Genomic DNA, 20,814 nt, shown 5'->3' with positions numbered 1-20,814 from the left:
ATTGAATTTTTAATAACGACAAAAAACACAAAACAAAATTAAAGAGCAGTGATTGCGCCACCTTGTGGTCTTTAGACGAAACATCACAACACAGCTTTGCTAAAAGCTCTAAAGTTATATTTAATGGAAAATGAAGCAGCCAGAGTCTTTCATGTTTTTTTTTTAAATAACAATAATACTCTGTTTAATGTAAGCTTTCATGCACGCACACACACCTGTTGTTATCTTCTTTCTCTCCCATTCACGCTTTGTCTGTTTAAAGAGCTCCACATCCTTTTCTTCCTTTCATTGGCCCTTGCCAGTATCACAGTCTTGCCTCTGCAAGAGTGCTGAAATAATGAAGTAGTGCTCAGAGAGCTTTTCTTGGGATGTGAGCAGAAGGAAAAGAAGCAGAAGGAATAGACTTGTTTTTCTTGTCTAAATAAATAAATAATAAGTTAAAAATATGGTTGAACCTGAATGTTTAATTTGGGATAGATACGTCATATAATAATATACTATTCAGAACTTGTCACTGTGTATTTTACAATGTGAAGTTGTTTTTATTAGTGTGTGTTCAGACAGTTTCACAGTCCTTGTACTTTATCTGAGTATTTCAGGTACTGTGTGATTTGCAGCTTAAGATCCACCAGCAAAACTTCGTCTTTCAGGTGCTCCTTCTAGGGGTCACCACAGTGGATCATTTGCCTCTGCCTCACCCTGTCCTTATCACGCCAACCCTCCCCATGCTCTCCTTTTACAAACTCTCCTCCTGCCCTGGAAGCTCCATCTTCAGCACCCTTTGTCTAACACATCCACCATCCAAACTGCTTTTTAATCCTGTCCATTCTGGTCAATCCCAGCAAAAACCCAAACATCTTCAGCACTGCCACTTTCAGCTCAGCCTCACATCTTTTCATCAGTGTCACCTTCTTTAAACCATACATCATACTAGGTCTCACTACTATCTTCTATATCTTCCCTTCACTCCTGCTGCTGTCTTTCTGTTACAAATCACCCCTGACCTCCACCCTGACCTCTACTACTGCTTTGGTTGGTTCGCCAAAGCAGTAGTATTTAAGATAAACCAGCAACAACCCCCAAAAAAAAAAAAAAAAAACGATAATAAAAGATTAGAGATGCGGTCTAAGTTAATGCTTCACTGAACAAAGGAGGGAATCACCAATCAAGTATCATTTTCGTAAATAACTCGTGTTTTGGTGCTTATGGATAATTTTGAATAGAGCCGTATTGTGCCACTCTCGCTGTCAGGTAAAGGTGTCGCCTGTAGATGGCACCCTCGTACAATTAACTAGTCAGCACGCGGGGCCTGCCCCCAGCCAATCACAGCGCAGCTTTAAAGCAGTTCAACAAAGTTCGCTTTTTTCCGCTGTGCGACTTCGCGCTAAGAGGAAACAGTCGCTTCTTGTCCGTGCAAAAGATGTGGACGAACAAACCTGCTCTGGCTGAGTGTAACACAGTCAGGCTTGAAGTCACAGATACGAGCAAAACGAGCCTGTTGTAAGGAAGGAACATGTATCTATGGCGCTTCTCCATCGCCATAACCCTCGGCTTGGTTTGGTATTGCTCAGACTGCGGACGCACACTGATTGAGTGCTTATGCTTTCTTTTTTGCATTTACACCCCGCGGCTGCCTGCAGTTAGCGGGCGAGAGAGCGGCACACAGACGGACGAAGAGGCGAAGGACGACACAGTTCAGGTAGTCTGCGCAGTTGTTTGTGTTGACACTAGTTGCAAAACCACCGTAGAAGTGTTAATAATTACAATTGTGAGCGTGAGGTGCGTTTCACAGTCACCTGATGGTATTTTGTATCACCTTTTCACCTTTCTATGAATCAACAGTGAGGGTTGAAATGAGGGTTGTTGCTTGTTTTACTCATAACTTTAAAAAAAGACCACACCAAAGCGTAGGTGTGTCATCTCCCATGTTTACACACATACCTGAACTCTGAAAATGTACATTAAAAATGAAAGTGTAGCCTGGGATGCTTTTTTTTTTTCCTACCGAGGCCTGGAAAAACAGGTTTACAGAGTCCTGCACTTTAATGCTGTAATTTTTATAGCCCCTGACCCTTGATTCATAGTGTTCCTGTTTTCCAGGAAACTGCTGTCGATGACTTGATTGATGGAGACACACCGGACCTGGCTGTGTCGCTGGAGTCTCCGTATCCACATGTGAAGAGATCTTTACAGCAAGGTGAAGCATGTCTTTCACAGTGGAGTAATTTGTCTGTAGGGGACAGGACTGTGTCTGTCATTGCAGGTTAGCAATGCTTTACATGAGGACTGAAGGTGAGGGGTAAAAGTCGGGCGTCTCTCAGCAGATTTTCAGTTCTGTTTCTACTTGATATAGTTGGGGGAAAAAAACAGTTTTGCATTGACACAGACTGGAACTGGAGCTCCAGTTACACAGAATGGGGAGGGGTTTCAAGGAAGAAAAAGCTGAACTGCACACCCACAGCAGATGGGTATGCTATACATCACTGTGACTGTTAAGTAGGAAATAAGATGGAGGTTTTCATAAAGCTTTTGTGTTTATATATGCTCTTTTGAGCAGTGGTAATTGGTTTGTGGTAAGCCCAGACCATATGGGTTTTTAAATAGTTTTTCCTCTTCTTGCAGAGATCTACAGACTCTACAGACATCAAAAACTGTGATAAAGTAAAAAGATAATACAGCTTCTTGTTTTTCTTCTTCCTGTTTTTATAATGATACAAATGAATAGGCTGTCTACCATTTGGAGCTTATGTCTGTATCTATTGGGCACCACAAACATCTCTAAAGTCACTCAAGAATATTTATTAAAAACACTTTAATTTTGAATAAATCTTGTTTCAATTTTATACAAAGTATACAGAAAAATGCCAGATAGTTTGCAGGTGTCTTGTACATTAAATATACACCCACCTGGAAGTTTGATTGGTGCACCTGTAGCTGCTCTTAATGCAAAAAATCTAATTAGCCAATTGCATGGCAGCAACTTGGTATATTTAGGAATGCATATAAGTCAAGGTGACCTGGTGACACTTTAAGTAGGCATGAGGAATGGGACGAAAGGTGACTTTAATGTGACATAAGGTTTTGGTGCTACATGAGTTGGTCTGAGTATTTCGCAAACTGCGTATTTACTGGGGTTTTCACAACTCTCTTAAGAGTTTACAGAAAATTGTCTAAAAAAGAAAAAATATCCAGTGAGCAGCGGTTCCCAGGGCTTAAAATGCTTTGTTGATGCTAGAGGTCAGAGGAGAAGTTCGAGTCAGTTTGGAGTAAACAACATGAAAGCATGGATTCATCCTGCGTTGTATCAACAGTTCTGGGTGGTGTTGGCGATGTAATTGTGTAGGGGATATTTTCTTGGCACATTTTAGGGCTCTTAGTACCAACTGAGCATTGTTGAAATGCTTCGGCCTATCTGAGTATAGTTGCTGACAATGTCCCCCCTTTTATGATCACAGTGTGCCCATCTTCTGATGGTAGCTTCACATCATGGATGTGAAGCAGACAAATCTGCAGCTACTGTGTGATGCTGTCATGTCAATACAGATTAAAATCTCTGAGGATTGTTTCAGCACGATGTGGAATCTGTGCGAAAAAGAAATATGGCTGTTCATAATGCAAAAGGGGTACTAGCAAGGTGTAACTAATGAAGTGGCCAGTTAATTGCTAAATATTAATAATTCTCAAATATCCCTGAAAATTAAATGAGAAACCGTAACAGCCCCACAGTAACACTTGTATTTGACGTTTCTCAGCGTATCTGTGAAATAAAACAGAAGTTGTGTTAATATGAAAAAAACGACAACAAAAAAACATGCTCAGTGAATTCACAGCTGAGTAGCTGAACTCCAGATGGCCTGGTCTTCAAAATCTCGTCATGGAAATGTGTGCCAAGATTTGAGATGAATAATTCTGGACCTCAGAAGTCGTTCAGAAGTTGGAGCTTGAATTTTGCTTTAAAAAAAAAGAAAAAAAAAAGAAAGCTTAAAAGTCAGCTCAGTCCTTGAATTTGATGCTCAGGAGGTGAGCATGGGAGCACAGTGTGAATGTAACTTTCCTTTGTGACTGACTTGCTGTGTGCCTGCTGTTCTCGCAGTGTTTGAATGCGCCTACGCTCAGCTGGTCCTGCCTTGGTACACCGTCCCTGAGTCGTGCGAGCAGCAGCCCCTGCACCAGGTTCTCGGCAGGGAATTCGACTTTGTAATCGACCGCATCATTGAAAGGGCCAAAGACTTTGATGTCTCCCACGCAGTCGTGGGCTCCATTCGGATTTTGACCCAGCACTTGCATAATGCGAAGCAGTCTGACAGGTGAAGCTTTACACTTTCTTTTATTTAATAGGATTCAGAATTCATGCTGTTGCTTCTTTGGTTGTTCTTTGCACTCAGTAACATTTGAGAACTCTATAAATACCTCCAGTGTTTTTTTTTTTTTTTTTTATCGCCTATGAATAATTTACTTTTTACTGTACCTTGCGATAATGCATTTTTCCTAAGGCACATAGAGTTTTAAAAGTGGTGTGCCACATCAGAATTAAGATTATGATCACGCACGCACTTGTGGCGATAAACACTGAGTGCTTACTCATAGTTGCTGTTCTCGTTCTTTTGCTTTCTGTTTCAGACAGCTCTTGTTTAGGTCCAGAGCAGAGGAGATTGTAGTTCTCCGAGAGCTTTCTGATGCTCTGGTACGTAACCTTTTTCGCAAATCTCTCTGGGGCCAAGAAGTCAACCGCTGTGCCTTAAATGAGATCATTGCCTTAAAGGGTAAGGAAGCATTAAATCATCTCTGCAGCAACAGTCTTATATAAGGACTAAGCCTCCCATGAATTCTTTGAGGAGTGCGAGTTGTGTGTAATCCCTTATTGTCAGTGGCATTGTAGAGCTTAGACATGAATCTTAGGTTACATAAAAAGAAGCCTCCTTCTGCAGTGATCTGCCAATCCCCCCCTCAGGGTTTTGTCATTTTTATAGCAACAGATGAAATGCTTCATCTGGAGAGAGACTTGCTGTGGGGTAGGTTTTTGCAATTACGCATGTTGTTCAGTGACAATAAGTGATTTTTACAGCTGTAGTTAAAAAATTATATGCATGTCCATTCTGCTCTGCTGTTTGGTGGTTAGAAAGTGCTCATTTCTGGCAACTGCTCATAGATCTGTAACTAAAAGATTTGGAGTAGTTGGCAATGTTATTTGTAGCTTCAGTGTTGCAGTAAAAATTCTGAATACTCATTTACTCTAGCAATATGGTTTCTTTTATCAATTACAGTTATTCATTTCACAGAGGAGTTGATGTGACACCTTTAAACACTTAATATTTTGAGGAAATGCTTTAATTTTCTCTTATTGCAAGTTTTATGAGAGCACTGTCTTAAATATAAAGCTCAAGCCAGCATGTTGTATCTTGCATAATATGTGTAAAATCTGAAGTGCGCATGACACATGCTTCTTTTATGGGCATTGTAGGATAAGTATCAGGGGTGTGTCTAGCGCTGCTTTTCTGCTGGCCATTTTGAAGACGCAAGTGGCTTAGTTACTGCTTCTCCTTTGGATTATCACCAAACCTCAACGCTTGCATGTGCAATACAGACATGCTTAAGTGAAGTACCACCAGACTTACCTCTGAGAAATACACCTACAGTATTTGGTAACTAGGAAAATCAGGTTGCTGGTCAGTTGGGTCGTTACCTTTCCTGTTTTACTGATATTCTGGTTAAAGCTCCATTCCAGTATAAAAAAGACACCTAACTCGAGGGATGAACCAGTGTTGTATGAACAGGCAACTTGGTACAGAACCCATTTTGAATTGTACCTTCAGGGACTTTGTATCTATGGAATTTATGAAAAACCCCAAAGACAACACAGTTTGACAGCAACAACGAGGTGATTCTCGTTGAGAAAACTGGACAAGTGGAGGGTGGGTGTCAGGCACTCCTTCATATAAGAAGGAAACTGACAGAAAAGACTGTAGCCCTGTAGTTTCTACCCATACTACCTTAAATTGAACGAGTAGTTAAGAAAATGGATGGATAGAAATCTAGATTTCAACACTTCCAAGTCGGGGGGGGTACGCCTTAAATTCCTTACAGGCTCTCAAAAGTTGGCTGATTTAGTTTGTTTACTGATAATCCAGGCTTTTAGGCTTCGTGGGTAGCTCAGTGGTAACTCCCCATCAAAACACAGACTGAAGAGTGTTCAAACCACAAAAGCAGATTAATTAACATATAAATGATTTGTTTTTGTCTTACAAGCTTTCATAATGAGAAAAGGCAAACTTATATTTTAAATGAAAAAGCCTTTTAATCGTGGCTACATAACAGCAAAAAACCTTTGAATGAATACAACGAACTCATACAGTGGTTGGAACAAAACCCCTCAAAAGTCAAGTTACATGTAATTCGCAAAGCAGTTTAAGTGCAGTATTAAACTGTTAATGTGTTGTCTTAAACGCCTGCGTGGGAGTCCTATGTTACTGGGTTACTGCAAAGCTAACTGGAGAGTCGCCAAAAGGCTGTGACAGTTGCTACTCTCGTGGGAGCTGCTTAGCAAAAAATGCAATCTGACTCGAGCAGACATAACTCACGGCTGTATTTAGAGGTTTTTAAACAGTTGAGAATGCTGGTCATTAACTCAGTTTTCCTGGCAGCAGCTTGCCAGCCAGCTCGAGAGCTATGAGGCGAAGGTAACGCAACCTTGCAGGATTACACTAAATTAACAACTAACCAGGAGGCCACTGTTAAGTTGTATTTATTCAGGCAGGGATTTCAGGCTGAGTGTATTTCCCAGTACATTTAGCCAGTCATTTAACTGTTGGAGCTACTATTACTGATCAAATGTGTATATTAGTGATTCAAACAGAACCGTGTATTAATGTTGGCTGTTTTCTCAGGATTGGGACATTTGGTTGCATGGCTGTCTGACCCTGACAATCTGAACCAGCTAGTGGTGAGCCAGCTTGCCATCGTGACACCCAAAAACTCTGTGGAGGAGCTCTATGGATCAGACACTGAAAAAGCCTCTCTGGCTTCACAGGAGAGCAAAGGCGAGGGGGGAGATAGTGATGTGTGAGTGGCTGTCATCTTTTGCACCCCGCTGACTTGACTGAACCGTAGTGAGCCTCAAAGCAATGACTGTAACTGCCACCTTCTGCGTCTGAAATTGGAATTGACCTGGATTTGTTTGGTGGCTTTTTTTTTTTTTTTCTCCCCCTGCAGGAGCTCGCACGGCACAGGGATTTCAGACGGCACCAGGACCAAGGGTAAAAGGAAAGGTGTGTTTAGTGATCGAGCTGTAGCAGCTTATTCAATCCAAAGCTCTGTGAAACTGTGGGAAATGCTACATGTGGTTTCAAGTTTTATCCTTTTACCAGCAAGAAAACATTTTAAACATGAGGGACTTGAGGGAGAAGGCAGATGGAGTGGGTGGTGGGTGTTCTGAGGATAGATGACCGTGCTTGTGCAATGTCTTGTACTACAACTGTTTGATGAATGTGTTGCAAGCTATGTGACATGTTGATTTCCTTTACCAGCCTCCCTTTCAGTGCAGAATTAGTCCCCTGTTTATCTTGCTTGTGTGTCCAGACGGCTAATTACACAAACGGCAAGCAGAATGCCAAATAATTCCTGCCATGTCTTCATGCAACTCTGATCACTCCAACAGTAATGATGTCTTAATAAGAATTGATTATGTCAGGATAATGAACCTTTTGATATGATAAATATACAAATCTTCTCCAACGGTTGCATCAGAAACACTCATCTGTTATAATCTGACAATTATTTAAGTCTGATGGGACTTTTATTAATTGTTATGCTGTCACATGGATCATAAAATTGAAAGGCTGATCATGCTTGCCTGCTGTCATGCCTAACTGAGCACGTGTTGTTTTGAGACTGGTTTTTCTCTCACATTGTCTCATCACCCACTGTTGCTACACTTCCTCACAATACAAGTGTTTTCCTGTTTTTCAGCCAAAGTGGTGTTCATTATCGAGAGTTCATTGTTGTTGTATGCAAATACAAATGCATATACTCGCGAGAGACATAATTTGAGTATAAGGGTGAGTGAAAATAAAGATGTTTCTTGTGCAATGTAATGTATATGTTTTGGGCTTTTTTTTTTTTTTTTTTTTTTTTTTTCCTTCTATTTCAGGCAACAAGTTAAAGGAAGGATGGTCAAAGTTTGTGGACAAGATGAAGTCCAAGAAAGCCAAAAAAAAGAAGATGAAAAAGATGGAGCAGAAGCGCTTGCTGAAGATCACAGCCTACATGGGAGACTTGTCCAGCGATGACAATGTCAGTAGCAGGGAGGGCTCCATTCGCAGCCAGGAGGAGGAAGACTCTGACGGGGTAAGGCTGCTTCATATAATGCAGTGTTATAAAATGAAGACAATAATTTGCCAGACATGACAGATTCATTACTGCTTTTGGCCAAACACCATTAGGAGGACGGCGATATGGAGGACTACCTGACAGCCGTCCAGGAGGACATGATCGAATTCAAGCTGTCATATGAGATGTGGCGCGTTGGCCGCTGGGCTGTCAGCATCCCGAATGTGAGTTATAAATATCAGTGACAGTGTGGAAAGTCCTGGAGGCTTGTTATCTGTCTGCAGAGGCCTTGTAATAGCAAGCACAATGTCCTTGGGTGACATGTTAATGTTTTGAGCTGGATTTTTTTTTTTAACAGTGGTTTACTGCATTGCAGGCTGACTGGGAGGATGAGAAGCTAATCTTCACTGTTCACCTGGAGGAAAAAGACAGTCCTGAGAACCTCCAATGGGACATCAAGAAGAGCTACATGGATATTGTACACTTCAGCAACAGATGGCAGGTAAAAGGACAAATGAAAGTTTTGTTTTGTTCTATCTTTGTTCCCAGTTTTCTCCCTTAAACTGGTTTACTGACTTCTGATTTGCACAGTTATCAGTCTGTTTGGTATATCTTAAATGATTGCACTCTAATGCAGTTCTATCACAATCAGTCCTACGGTGAGAAGATAACAATTGTCATTCTCTTTCATGAAAATAGAATTTGATTTCACTCTTTATTATTTTTGGCAGGCTCTGTGCTCATAAAGTGAATCTGTAATGCAAACACTTTTAAAGCCTCAGTTGAAGCACTGTTTCATGTTACTGATATGCTACCAAATAATACAGCTGAATTGTTTCTTTTTAATCGTTCATATATGCATTATACTCACTGACCACTTCATTAGTTACACCCAATTTCAGTTCAGTTTTATTATATTATATAGTGCCAAGTCACAACAACGGTTGCATCAAGGTGGTTTATCTTGTAAGGTACAGACGCTACAATTATACAGAGAAAACCCCCAACAATGCCCAACAAACAACGCCCCAACAATCAAAGATTTTGGTCCACACTGACTTGATGGCATCACACAGTTCCTGCGGTTGGGTGCACATTAATCATGTCAGTCTTCCATTCCACCACATCCCAAGGGTGCCCTTACTGGATTGACATCTGGAGATTGTGGAGGCCATTGTCGTGTTCACTAAACCAGTTTTGAGTGCTTTCCCAGTCGCCGTTTTCCTTTTTTGGTGGGTGTTATCGTAATTAACTCAACTCCTTTCATTCCTATCCCGGACGAGCCCCCACTTTGTTACGTCCCCACATGAAAGCTAGGCGAAGAGGGTGGGGGACAGTAACAGTTGGATCCGGGTTGAAATGAAAAGAACGCCAGGCAGAGGTATTTAACACAAAATGAGTCTTTATTGAGTTAATTGATTATAATAATCATATAAATGGTAACAACAGAAAGAGACAGCACCGCTGCTTTAATGATAACTCAGACAGGTCAACCCAAAGAGAATGGTGACCACTTCAACAAAGAAAACAACTATAAGGCTTCAACAGAAAAAGACAGCAACGCTGCTATTGGCAATAACTAGGCAGGCCAAACAAAGTAATAGAGGCCGCCGTCACTCAAACAAAACCACTGCCTAGTTGAGCTACTCACAACAAGCCACGCACGGTGGGGCTGGTCACACACACACACAGCAGGCCTTTTCCACACCTAGGCTGGAAACACACACTGACCAACACAGGAAAATCCACCAGAAGCCTCTCCCCCCATCCACACTGCTCTCCTCCAGCTTATATCACCTCTGAGGGTAATTGGTGGTCAACGAGGGCAGATAAGCAGCAGGCGTGTTCTAAAGCAGAAGGCAGGGCAGAGAGAGACAAGGGGAGGGGCAAGAAAGAAGGAGGAGGAGAGGGAGAAGACAACACCACGCCCACACACTCCCACAGCCTCACAGGATGTAACAGTGGGGGTGTGGGAATTGTAGCCCGAGTTTCCTTAGCCGATACGAGTGGAGCCCATTGTGGTCTTCTGCTGCTGTAGTCTCTGCATGTTGTGTGTTAATATATTATTCTGCATGCCTTGGTTGTAACTTTACATTCCTACCATTTCAAACAGTCTGGCCATTCTCATTTGGCCTCTGGCATCAACAAGACATTTTCACCCAGAGAGCTGATGCTGAGTGGATAATTTTCTCTTTCCTGTGAACACTAGAGATGGTTGTGGGAAAATCACAGGAGAGCAGCAGTGTCTGAAATATTCAGATCAGCCCATCTGTCACCAAAAAACTGACAAATTCCAAATTCAAACACAGTTAAATTGCCTTTCTTTCTCATTCTGATCCTCGGTTTGAACTTCAGCAGATTGTCTTGACTATGTCTGCGTGCATCGACTGCCATGTGATTGGCCGATTAGATATTTGTACTAAGAAGCAGTTAAACAGATTTATGTAATGAATTGCTCAATGAGTGTAGTTATCATAAATAGAATAAATAAAGTCTTAGTTGAAATTCATTCCTCCCTGTCATTAAGTTAAAGCCATTAACTGAGGAAGAAGGAAAATCAACCCACAACTACTTTTTGTTGTTGTTTTTGTTGTTGTTGTTGTTGTTTGTTTTTCTTTTCTCCTCCTAAAAGTGGTAAAAATGACACTCTACCTGAGTAGATTTACTTGTCACTGGATTTGCTTCCCTTCCTTTCACTAAGCTGAACTGTGTTTGGGGAGCTATGGAGAGTCTTGTTGAATTATATCAATTATTGGCTTGATCCTCTGTGAATTGAATGATTATCTGAGTCATTGACTTCGCATGCAGGGAGGCACTGTGAAGCAATGGTTAGCACTGTCACTTCAGAGCAAGAATGTTCCTGGTGCAATCCTCCCGGGTGGTTGGGGCCAATTTGTTTTCTGTGCAAGTTCTCCATGTGCCTGCGTGGTTTTCCTCTGGATATTTGCGCTTCCTCCCACAGTCCAAAGACATGGTGATTTGACTAAATCTGACTGTGAGAGAATCTGGCTGTGTGCCTCCTTGTGTAGGCACTGTGGTGGATTTAAGGTGGATGGATGGTAATGTCCAAGTCGCATGCAAGCAAACGAGATAATGATACAGAAGTGAGAGGACGTCAATCACCTTTTCAATTAGTGTCTGTCAGTTGGTTTTTAAAAAGTGCTTGTCAGTGAGTGATGAGAAGGCAAGCTATGTCCTCAAATCAAATGTCTAAAGGACAAGTTTTCATTCCAAATAAAACTTCCACCTATTTTAAGTCATCCTTTCTCCCTATGCTGGCTCAGAAAAGTTTCAGTCTTGTACCAAAAACAGTGCAACTTGGGAAGATGTCAGTGAAACCTCATGTTAAATTCAGATCAACTTTAAAATTCACTTTTTTTTTTTTTCTTTTTTTTTTTGTTTACATAGGATGGATTCTGACTCGGTGTGTATGTGGACATAGAATAGTGTAGAAAGACTTTGCTGGTGGTTTCTACAGGTTAGGTTGCTAGGAATGCCACCGCTGCTGTGTGCATTAGCAATAAAAAGGTCTTCATCACATAAAAAAAAAATACAAAAAAAGAAATAAAATACAAAATAGCACACCTTGCTCTTATGCTTTATAGTTATATTTCATCTTAACACTGTTACATTTACAATGTAATCTCATGAAAGACTTGCTAATTTTGGCATTTTCATTTACATTCAGGGCAGCATTGACTCAGGAGTTGAGGTGGAGCTGGTGTGAACAACAGTGCATGTATTAACTTCTTGGTAGCAGTATAGTGAGACTGCATTTCCTAAGAATTAAATGAGTGACCTATTATTTTGAAATGCCATGCGCGCTTTTCCAGTCTGTATTCATTACGAGGCGTTCCCAGCAGCAGAAATGTCAGCATGAAACATTGAGAAATGTTTTCAGTGATATTGACTAGTATATGCCCATTCTACACTATTATTATTTTTAATTATTATTATCATTAGTCAGAGGTGATTCCAACATCATATAATTGAAGCTTTGTGGATGTAAATGAAATGTTGTTATACGGATATCAAAATGGTATGGATGCTTTTCTAAGTTGCATAGATGCTACAGATGAGTTGTTTAGCACGTTGGTGCTAACTTCAAATGCCTGAGCTTGCACAAATCCTCATCACGTACAAGGAGTTCACAGGTGAACAGACAGTGCTTTGATGACCACCTGTTACAGTGGATGAGGAAATGGATTACAGTTCTAAGCCTTCAACTGTAAAAACTGATTAAGATCTCTTAGGTCAGCTTTAGGCTTTTAATTGGTTTTTTTCTTTGTTTTTGTTTTTTCTTGTCTTTATCCAGGACTCCGCCAGCCTACCCGGGGTCTTGGTGCTGGAGGAGATGGACGGCAACGATAAAGTTAAAGAAGAAGCTAGAGTATCAGTGGAGCACTTCCTGCAAGTGAGAGAGATCACAAGGCTCGGATATGTTGATAGATAAACACTTAAAGTGTCATGTCTTAACAATGTGTCATTTTCCTTCCCAGGAACTGGTTTCAGATAATCTGATCGGTCACACTCAACCGGTATTTCAGTTCCTCTGCCCGCTTGACAAACTCCTGAATGAGAAGAAACATTATGGTGGCGTTTGGGGCCTGCTCAGCGGCTTGGCTTACTTCCTCACTCCCAGCTACGAAGAAGATGAGGTAATGTCTCACTGCCACTTTTAATCAACTTGTCATTTTACAGTGTTTCCAAGGTAACTGAGTTTTGCTTTTAGTTCTGGTAATATTAAGAATGATTTCATTGAGGTTTCTGAAGTCTCGTAATGCTGAAAAATTGTCAGATGGGATAAGAGCACAGAAGCAGACAGACTTGTGGAATATGCCACATCAGCTTCTGGGCACACCTGATTGATTGTGCCCAGAAGTCCAGAAGCTGATACACTGTGTAGTGCATCATAGTTAAATGGATACCAATGTCGCATCTCGGACACCTCATGTCCTGAGGGAAAGGGGGGGGGGAAAGAAAAAAAGGCCAACATGTCATAATTTGTCATGTGACAACTCAAACAGCTTCAGTAATAGCGGCCCGGGACAGTCTTCTGACTGTGGTGACGTGAAAGATGGACTAAAGGACATACAGTCTTGAAAAATGTTGGTACACGGCCATTTATTCTTCGTTTTTAAACTATTTTAAGGCCTCTTAAAAACCACTTACAGCATTACTCGCTTGCTTCCAGGAGTTGTTCCCTGGCTCTTCCTCGTAATAACATCATACAGCATGTGAAAGATTCTGTTAATATAGTGACGAACATGGAGTATGTTACGAGTCTCTGAAGTCTCAGCAAGAATGTCTTCTATCCGTTAATTTTCTTAAGTGCTTATCTAACTCGGGGTTCAGGGGTGGGGGTTGGTGATCTGCAGCCCTGCTGTCATAGGACGAGAGGTATATGCCCAACTAACTACACAAAAATTTGGGGTAGTCTAAACCTGCCATTAGACAGACTTATTTTTCGGAGAAAACAAAAGCAAAAGGAAAAATGATTACTCAAACTGTCAGCTGTAAGCATCGCTCAGAGTGACTTCCTGGTTAATATTGGCCTGATTTCAGTTGTAGACACAGATGCACACACTGATTTCCTGTGCAAAGATCTAATGGACATTTATAGATGTTGTGATATTTGCTCTGTCTACAGGTGCAGCAATTGTTCGTGTATAGTTGGTTTATAAACCAGATATTACCAAATTTGGAAATTGGCAGTGGGTAGAGACCAGTAGCCACTGCCATAATTTAAAATGAATTAAACTAAAAGGCCTGCGTGGGTTTTCTGCAGGTACTCCAGCTTACTCCCACAGGGCCGGTGTTATTGACTGTAGGTGTTAAGTGTAACTCCAGATTGAAGACCAAAAGATTTGGCATAAAAAGCACAGCCAGTGCCTGCTGTGGACAGTTTGGCACACCGTTTCACTTCAGTTCTTTGTGTGTTTATAATTTCGCTTTGTCACCGCTGACTGACTGACCAACAACAGCACAAGCAAGCATGATCCACACACCGGTTGTACCACACACTGTACAGTGTCTCTATCTGGCAACAGAGCTATTTGTAGGCAGACGGGCCATCCCCGGACTGCTAGCGGACAGTGAACGTGCCACATCTGCTGGACTATAAATTCCACTTGAATGGTTGGTTGTCTCTCTGACCCCTGTAATAGAATGGAGACTGCCCAGGCTGGGCTCTGCCTCTTGTCCTATGACAGCTAGTGTAGGCTCCAGCTTCTCCACTTTTCTGGAGTTAATTGGAAATAAATTCCCAGTATAGTTGTCACAAAATAGGGAAAAAATGCTACAAAGATCAAGTTGATTGCCAAAACAGTTTTCATAAAGTTTTACATTTTAAAAGTTGGGAATTGACTACAGACAGGTAAAAGGTGGCATAGCTTCAAGGTGTGAAAAGAAGTCCCTCAAAGCAACGTGGAAGAACCTTAAACCTGCATTCTTTTTAATGGCCATCAGGGGGCAATACCTGTAGTTGTGACTGCAGGTATTGGACTACAAAAACTGCATAACAAAAACTGGGCACTATACACATGTAGCATGCTATGCTATCCACACCCCAGCAAGGATCTGTAAAAATCGTTTTACGTTATATGTCAGTTTCCTCAGTTAAGCCAAAAACATATGTATTGTAAGTGTATATTTCAAATGTACTTTTTTGTGTGTGTGTGTGTGTGTGTGCATGTATGAGAGGGAGAGAAAGAGGGAGAGGTTGAACAAACTGATCAAACAATTGGGCCGGATCTTTTGGGGAAGTGAAAGCAGGTCAGCGGGGAACTAGTGATGCACAGTGGTACCCATAGCTAGTGCACATACACCCATAGTGAAGTTGAATTTTGGTCTGCTGCTTCACATAATTCAACTTGATAGCCTGCAAATGCATGTTGGTAGCATCTGTCTAAAGGTCAAACTGAGAAAATGTTGTTGTAGACTTCTTCTAGAGCTGCAGAAATGATGTACAGCATTCCATGTAACAAGAAACATCCTGTAGACTTGATGTAATTCCCCTTTAAATATTTCTTAGTGAGCCAACATATGGATTTATTTAGTCTCAGCTCTGTCGCTGAGTACAGTCAGAAAGGCCAGTGCCTCAGGGACAGCCTTCACAAAGAGATTGTTTTGTTTACTTTGCAGAACTCGAGCATACAGCCTGGAGCCCCAGATGAAAACACAATGTCATCTCTGCCTCTAGAATCAACAGCTCAGTCTTTGGAGAACCACAGTGCCTCTGATGTCCCCAGTCAAACTCTTCCATCTATTGTTATCTCCCAGTACGATTCCCCTTTAGAACTGCCTGAGGAGACTGAAATTAATCCACAGCCTTCTGTTGACTCAAAGTCCTCAAATGAAAATGGCTCCCAAGAAAAAAATGAGGACTCTGATAATCCCTTAACCTCTCACTTTAAAACACTCCTCAAAGGATTTGGCCGATATAGATCACACGAGTCTCTGGCCTCAACAAAAAACGGCAGTGACGAAGACGTGCCCGACTCGGGCTTGCAGCGGGAGGGTCCAGAGGGCTCGTCGCGGCTTCACTTCAGTGCGAGGCCCAACAAAAAGGAGAAAACGTGTTTTAGGTCCGGAGGACTGAACAAGGCGAAGGGAAAGGAGGCACAGGCTACACTGCAGAGAGGGGACAACTCCCAGACTCTAAAGAACCAAGTCAACAGGGAACAGCCGGAGGCGACCAAAGCCATATTTGATCTGCTGAAAGAAATATCCGGTTTGTTTTAATGTTTGAAGCCACTTTGTACTGTCATGTATACTTCACTCAACATTTTTAAAGCACATTGTAGCTTTTTATATTTATTAATGCATTCCTCTGAAGACTAGGCAAACAGCTGCTTTGGTTTATTTCAGTATAAGAACAAAATTAACCTTTAGAGACTTGAAACTTGCCTGAGAAAGTTAATCCTTTGTAGTGAGTATTTGGTCTGTGTGAACTGTCATGTGGTATTTTAAGGTGAGAGCGTGGCTTGTTTTTAAAAGCCCAAGAGTGGTGTATTCACACTCTCTCACACAATGAGGGGCTGACAGCTGGCAGCCGAGCCGCATTATGTTCTCAAAAGATTTTCTTTAAAAATAAAAATCTTTCTGCATCGAAAGTGCAGATTAAAATCGTGCAGGTCACACAAGAAGTCTTAGACAAAGATGCAGCCTTGATGTTTGCTGTGATGATTTATCAACCTCAGGCAAACCTCACAATCATGAAAGCCCCACCCCCCCCACCCCTCCCTGAAATGAACTGCAACAAGCTCAAAGGCAGAAAAATGTCTGTTTATATTCTTTATGATAAAAGCTGTGGTAGTTCAGAACATCTATGGATATGTTTTGACACTTAAATTGGATTACATTGTATCTTTTTTATAATTTGACACTTTGAGAGAGTTAACAAGCCAATTTTATTTTTATAGCTTAAATCTACAAATTAGAGATTTGCCTCTGGGCTTTACAGTGGTGTTGTACCTCATGTTGTGCAGACGTCCATCTGTGCAGCTACAGCTTGATGTGCAGATGAGAACAGAATTATTAGCCCACCTATGATAGTATTTCCCAAGCGGTGTTAAACGGAGCGAGGAATGTTTTAGCACAGGTAAACATCAAAGTTTTATTTTGGATGATTACATTATTTTTACTTTGCACACAGAAATAAAATTATTTCATAAAAGACAAACTACCAGGGGCCAAATGATTTGCCCCACTGATGCCAACAGTCAATTGTGATTGTTTTTGTTGACAGCCTGCCGTCGTTTAGTGGTGTTTTCAACAAGTCTTGCATACGTCTCCTGAGCAGTCGCAGCCCATTCTTCTTCATCTCTTTATTTCTTCCAGATTTGATGATCTTTTAGTCATCTAATTTAATGGGACGCGACTAGTTGCTGTCATGTTTGAAGACAAAGCAATAAACCACACCCAGTTTTGCTGCTGACTGCTTGAGGTTTTCTGTCAGAATATTCACATATCCTTCCTTCTTTATGATTCCTTCCACCTTGATGAGATTCCCAGTTTCAGCATTCACACCGTTATACTCCCACCACTGTGTTTCACTGTGGGGACTGTGTTCTTCAGATTGTACACCTCTGCTTTCTCCAAACATAAGCAGCATCTCTTTGTTCAAATAGCTCTAGTTTCACTTCATCTGTCTACAGGACAAACTTCCAGTATAGATAATCTTTCTCCAGGTTATCTTTAGCTTACTTCAGTCTGGCTTGAAGTTGTTTCTTCTGCAAAAGCTTTGGTCTTCTTTGAGCCTACAGTTCCCATATTGGCCAATTCATGACAGTTGTTCTTTAGTCACATCGCTCACTAGTTTCCTTTCCACACTCTTCCTATCTCTGGCAGGTTTGTTCTTTATCGTGTGGCTTTTTGAGTTTCTTGATGATACTTCTCGCACCAGTTCTTGACATGTGGAAATGCTGTGATAACTTTGTATATCCATCCCCTGCTTTGTGAGCATCAACAATTCTTTTTCTCAAGTCTAAACTGATTTCTTTTGTTTTTGGCACGGTGCTTTCTCAAATGACAGCTCAAATCTTTGAAGAAGTTTTCATACTGTGTGTAAATTGGAAGATAACCTTCAGTTTTAACTTGACTTTACAAGCACTGAGCATTACAAAGGTAAAGCCTGTCACTGCACAGCAGCAGGGGGGGGTAATAATACTGGACCTTTTTTGTTTTCCTGAAATAATTCTGTTATTGTGTGCAAATAAGGCAAAAAAGCACTTCACACTTTACATTAGAACCTACACAACCTTCACAAACTTCTAGAAGCGTCACCTTATGTATGATGCTTGTATTTGGCACTTTGGTACTGAACACAGTGCAACATTTAGTGAGCTAATGATAGTTTTATAAAGCTATGCTGCTGTGTCTGATTACTTGGATGTTTTTCCCACCCTTTACTGGCAAGCTAAAACATGCAACATAGTGCTGCTCTAAGATGACACTAACACTCTTATTTCCCTTACAGGAAACTCCATCCTCATAAATATCTTCGATACTGTTCTGAAACCTTTTATGCCCATTTTGAAAAAGTAAGTGGCACCAGTGCGCTCCCACGGGTCAAATATTGTTATATCCCAGTCTATGAATGACTCATGAGTTTTGCATATTCTTCTCCAGGAAAGTGAACTCCTTCCTAAGAAAGGTGAACCCAACACAGGTGCAGATGGCTGCGTACATCGACAATCTGCGTAGCAAACTGTGGCCAGAATCTCCTCCACCAATGCCTCATCCTCCTCGTACCGATGAGGAGAAGGACGAGACCAGGGATCGAGCGCATAACCTCATCAATGCCAAATGTAAGTGACACCTCTCTGCAGTGCAGCAGTTGATTTGGCACCTAATAATCCATCTAAAGTTGTTGTTTTGTTTTTTTTATGTCTTTGCCATAGATTCAAATGTTTTGGTCCTGAAGAAGACAGATGTGGAGTCTGTTTTCAATCTTTTCCAGGACAGAGAGGAAAACAAAACCCTGGTTTATGTGAGTATCCAGACTTCCTTTTTCAGCACACCTCATTTATTGTATGGAATTTTCACTATTCACTGTATGTTCCACATAAATCTTTGTTCTTTCTCACGTCTCCACTCCTGTAACAGATGCTCCTGTCATTTCTATTGAGAGAATTTCTCCCCAGTGAGTTTTCACTGAATGCGAGTGCTGCTGTTCTGCAAAAAGTGACCAGCTCTACCAGCTGACCGCCTGTTTTTTACCTGTGCTGAAGTTTTTAAAGTATCCAGTTATTTATTAATCATCTTAAAATGCCTTAAGACGTTTGAGACCACATGTTTCGCAGCTTTTTCATACGTATATAATTTTTACCTCAAAAGTACTGTGAATATTTTGTATTGTGAACTGCTTTTGTATACCTTCACATGTCAGGTTAATGAATTGTGACTGGTGTGTACTGAAAAACATTCTTTGTGGAAGCCAACTTTGAACTTTTATTGTTGACCTCGAGAGAAGAAGGTCACCTATACGTTATATTTCCAGGTTGAATTTCACTCTTCATGATTTAATAGATTGTTTTTCAAAAAAATGTTTTCACTTTGAGAATTTCTGTATGGTTTATACTCTGTCAGAGTTAACTTTTTTCAACTATTGTGAAAACCGAATATCTCACAATTTAAAATCGCCTAAACGTGTCAAAACCCTGCCGGCACTGCTGTCAGTGGAAATTTGAAATTATGCAAATGTGAATTGTTCAGAATAAAATATTTTAATAAAGGTTATCTCAGTCTTTATGTTTATAAGTTAAAATTAGACTGAAACTGCAGTAAATGTGAGCTCTAAATTGGTTTCTGATACCAGCAGCACATTTTCTTTGAAGCAAAACCTGAGTAAAAGAGGATTCATGCGGTTTAAATGGGTTAATCCTCTAAGGGAAATCGCGTTAGTGAAGTGTGAGGTGTATGAAAATAATTACGGTTATAAATTCACTGGATTAAAATACCTTGTTAACGTGCAGACACCATTTATTTATTTCATTCCCAGTCAGCTACGATCACATATGTTTAGCGGGGTCTACACGTTTGATATAATAATGGGTACGGTCTTGAAAAAATGAGGCCTATTCAGATTTTTAAAAATGGGAAATGCTTTTGTTTTTCAGTTCTAATTAAAAGAACAAAACAAAACCAATGTTACTAGATGCTACTTTTATATTCATCGGGTTTCATTATGAAAATGTTACAAGAGAGGATTATTCTGGTCCAGGTCACACAAGGGAGATTATGGGCAGAGTAACATTCATTTTTCATTCTCCTACTTTGAGTCAGGTAACAACACCGCTGAACCAAACGTTCATTTTCACAAGAAAACTGTTAGATCTGATTTAATCCTATTATCAGCCTCAGGTGATCAATGAGAAGTCAGCATAATCTCATGACAAATATGCAAGTGAATTCTTTCCCAGACCATCAACTTGTTTATTAATTCACTTTGGTTGACTGACACAAAAAAAACTAAAGACTGTCTTGCAGGGGGATCATACCAACTTCAATGCCTGTGAATTCTCAGGCCACTACAATCTATTAAAATGTAGGACATATTTATATACCAGACAAATACATTGTCTGGTATATAAATACATTAAATAATGGACATTACTCCCCCAAACCCATAATGTAATGTAGCAGACATAAGCATTAACATTATATTGAAACATACTCACTGGCCACTTTATTACACAGCAGCAACTCTGAAATTATGGACGCACACATGGTCAAACTGAGCAAGTTCAAGTGGAAGAAAGGTGATTAAGTGAATTTGAACGTGGCATAGATGGTGATGGACAGGCTGCTCTGAGTATTTCAGAAACTGCTGCTCTACTGGGATTTTCTCACATAACCATCCCTAGTGTTCACAGAAGAGAGAAAATATCCAGTGAGCAGCAGTCCTCTGGGTGGAAATGCCTTGTTGATATCGGAGTTAAGAAGAGAATGGCCAGACTGCTTCCAGCTGAGAGGAAGGCAAAAGTA

At 40.8% G+C, this 20,814-nt stretch overlaps 1 protein-coding gene across 1 annotated transcript; it reads left to right on the top strand.

The window, feature by feature from the left end:
- The first annotated feature begins 1,341 nt into the window (after positions 1 to 1,341).
- si:rp71-46j2.7 lies at positions 1,342 to 19,566 on the top strand. Its single transcript, XM_039619588.1, has 16 exons — positions 1,342 to 1,699; positions 2,101 to 2,197; positions 4,094 to 4,307; positions 4,621 to 4,763; positions 6,885 to 7,059; positions 7,210 to 7,265; positions 8,147 to 8,343; positions 8,439 to 8,549; positions 8,702 to 8,827; positions 12,641 to 12,739; positions 12,825 to 12,983; positions 15,469 to 16,057; positions 18,305 to 18,368; positions 18,457 to 18,635; positions 18,729 to 18,817; positions 18,934 to 19,566. Exons 1-16 carry the CDS (start codon positions 1,514 to 1,516, stop codon positions 19,030 to 19,032), a joined length of 2,583 nt encoding a protein of 860 aa, XP_039475522.1. The 5' UTR covers positions 1,342 to 1,513; the 3' UTR covers positions 19,033 to 19,566.
- Positions 19,567 to 20,814: the final 1,248 nt, after the last annotated feature.

Source organism: Oreochromis aureus, linkage group 2, assembly GCF_013358895.1.
Source record: "Oreochromis aureus strain Israel breed Guangdong linkage group 2, ZZ_aureus, whole genome shotgun sequence".
Lineage (NCBI taxonomy): Eukaryota > Metazoa > Chordata > Actinopteri > Cichliformes > Cichlidae > Oreochromis > Oreochromis aureus.
This window is presented reverse-complemented; position numbering and strand designations above follow the sequence as displayed.

Coding starts and splice junctions, on each gene's coding strand:
- si:rp71-46j2.7 (XM_039619588.1), top strand. CDS start 1,514: ATGTATCTATGGCGCTTCTCCATCGCCATAACCCTCGGCTTGGTTTGG. Junction 4,308..4,620: donor AATGCGAAGCAGTCTGACAG/GTGAAGCTTTAC, acceptor TTTCTGTTTCAG/ACAGCTCTTGTTTAGGTCCA. Junction 16,058..18,304: donor TCTGCTGAAAGAAATATCCG/GTTTGTTTTAAT, acceptor TTTCCCTTACAG/GAAACTCCATCCTCATAAAT.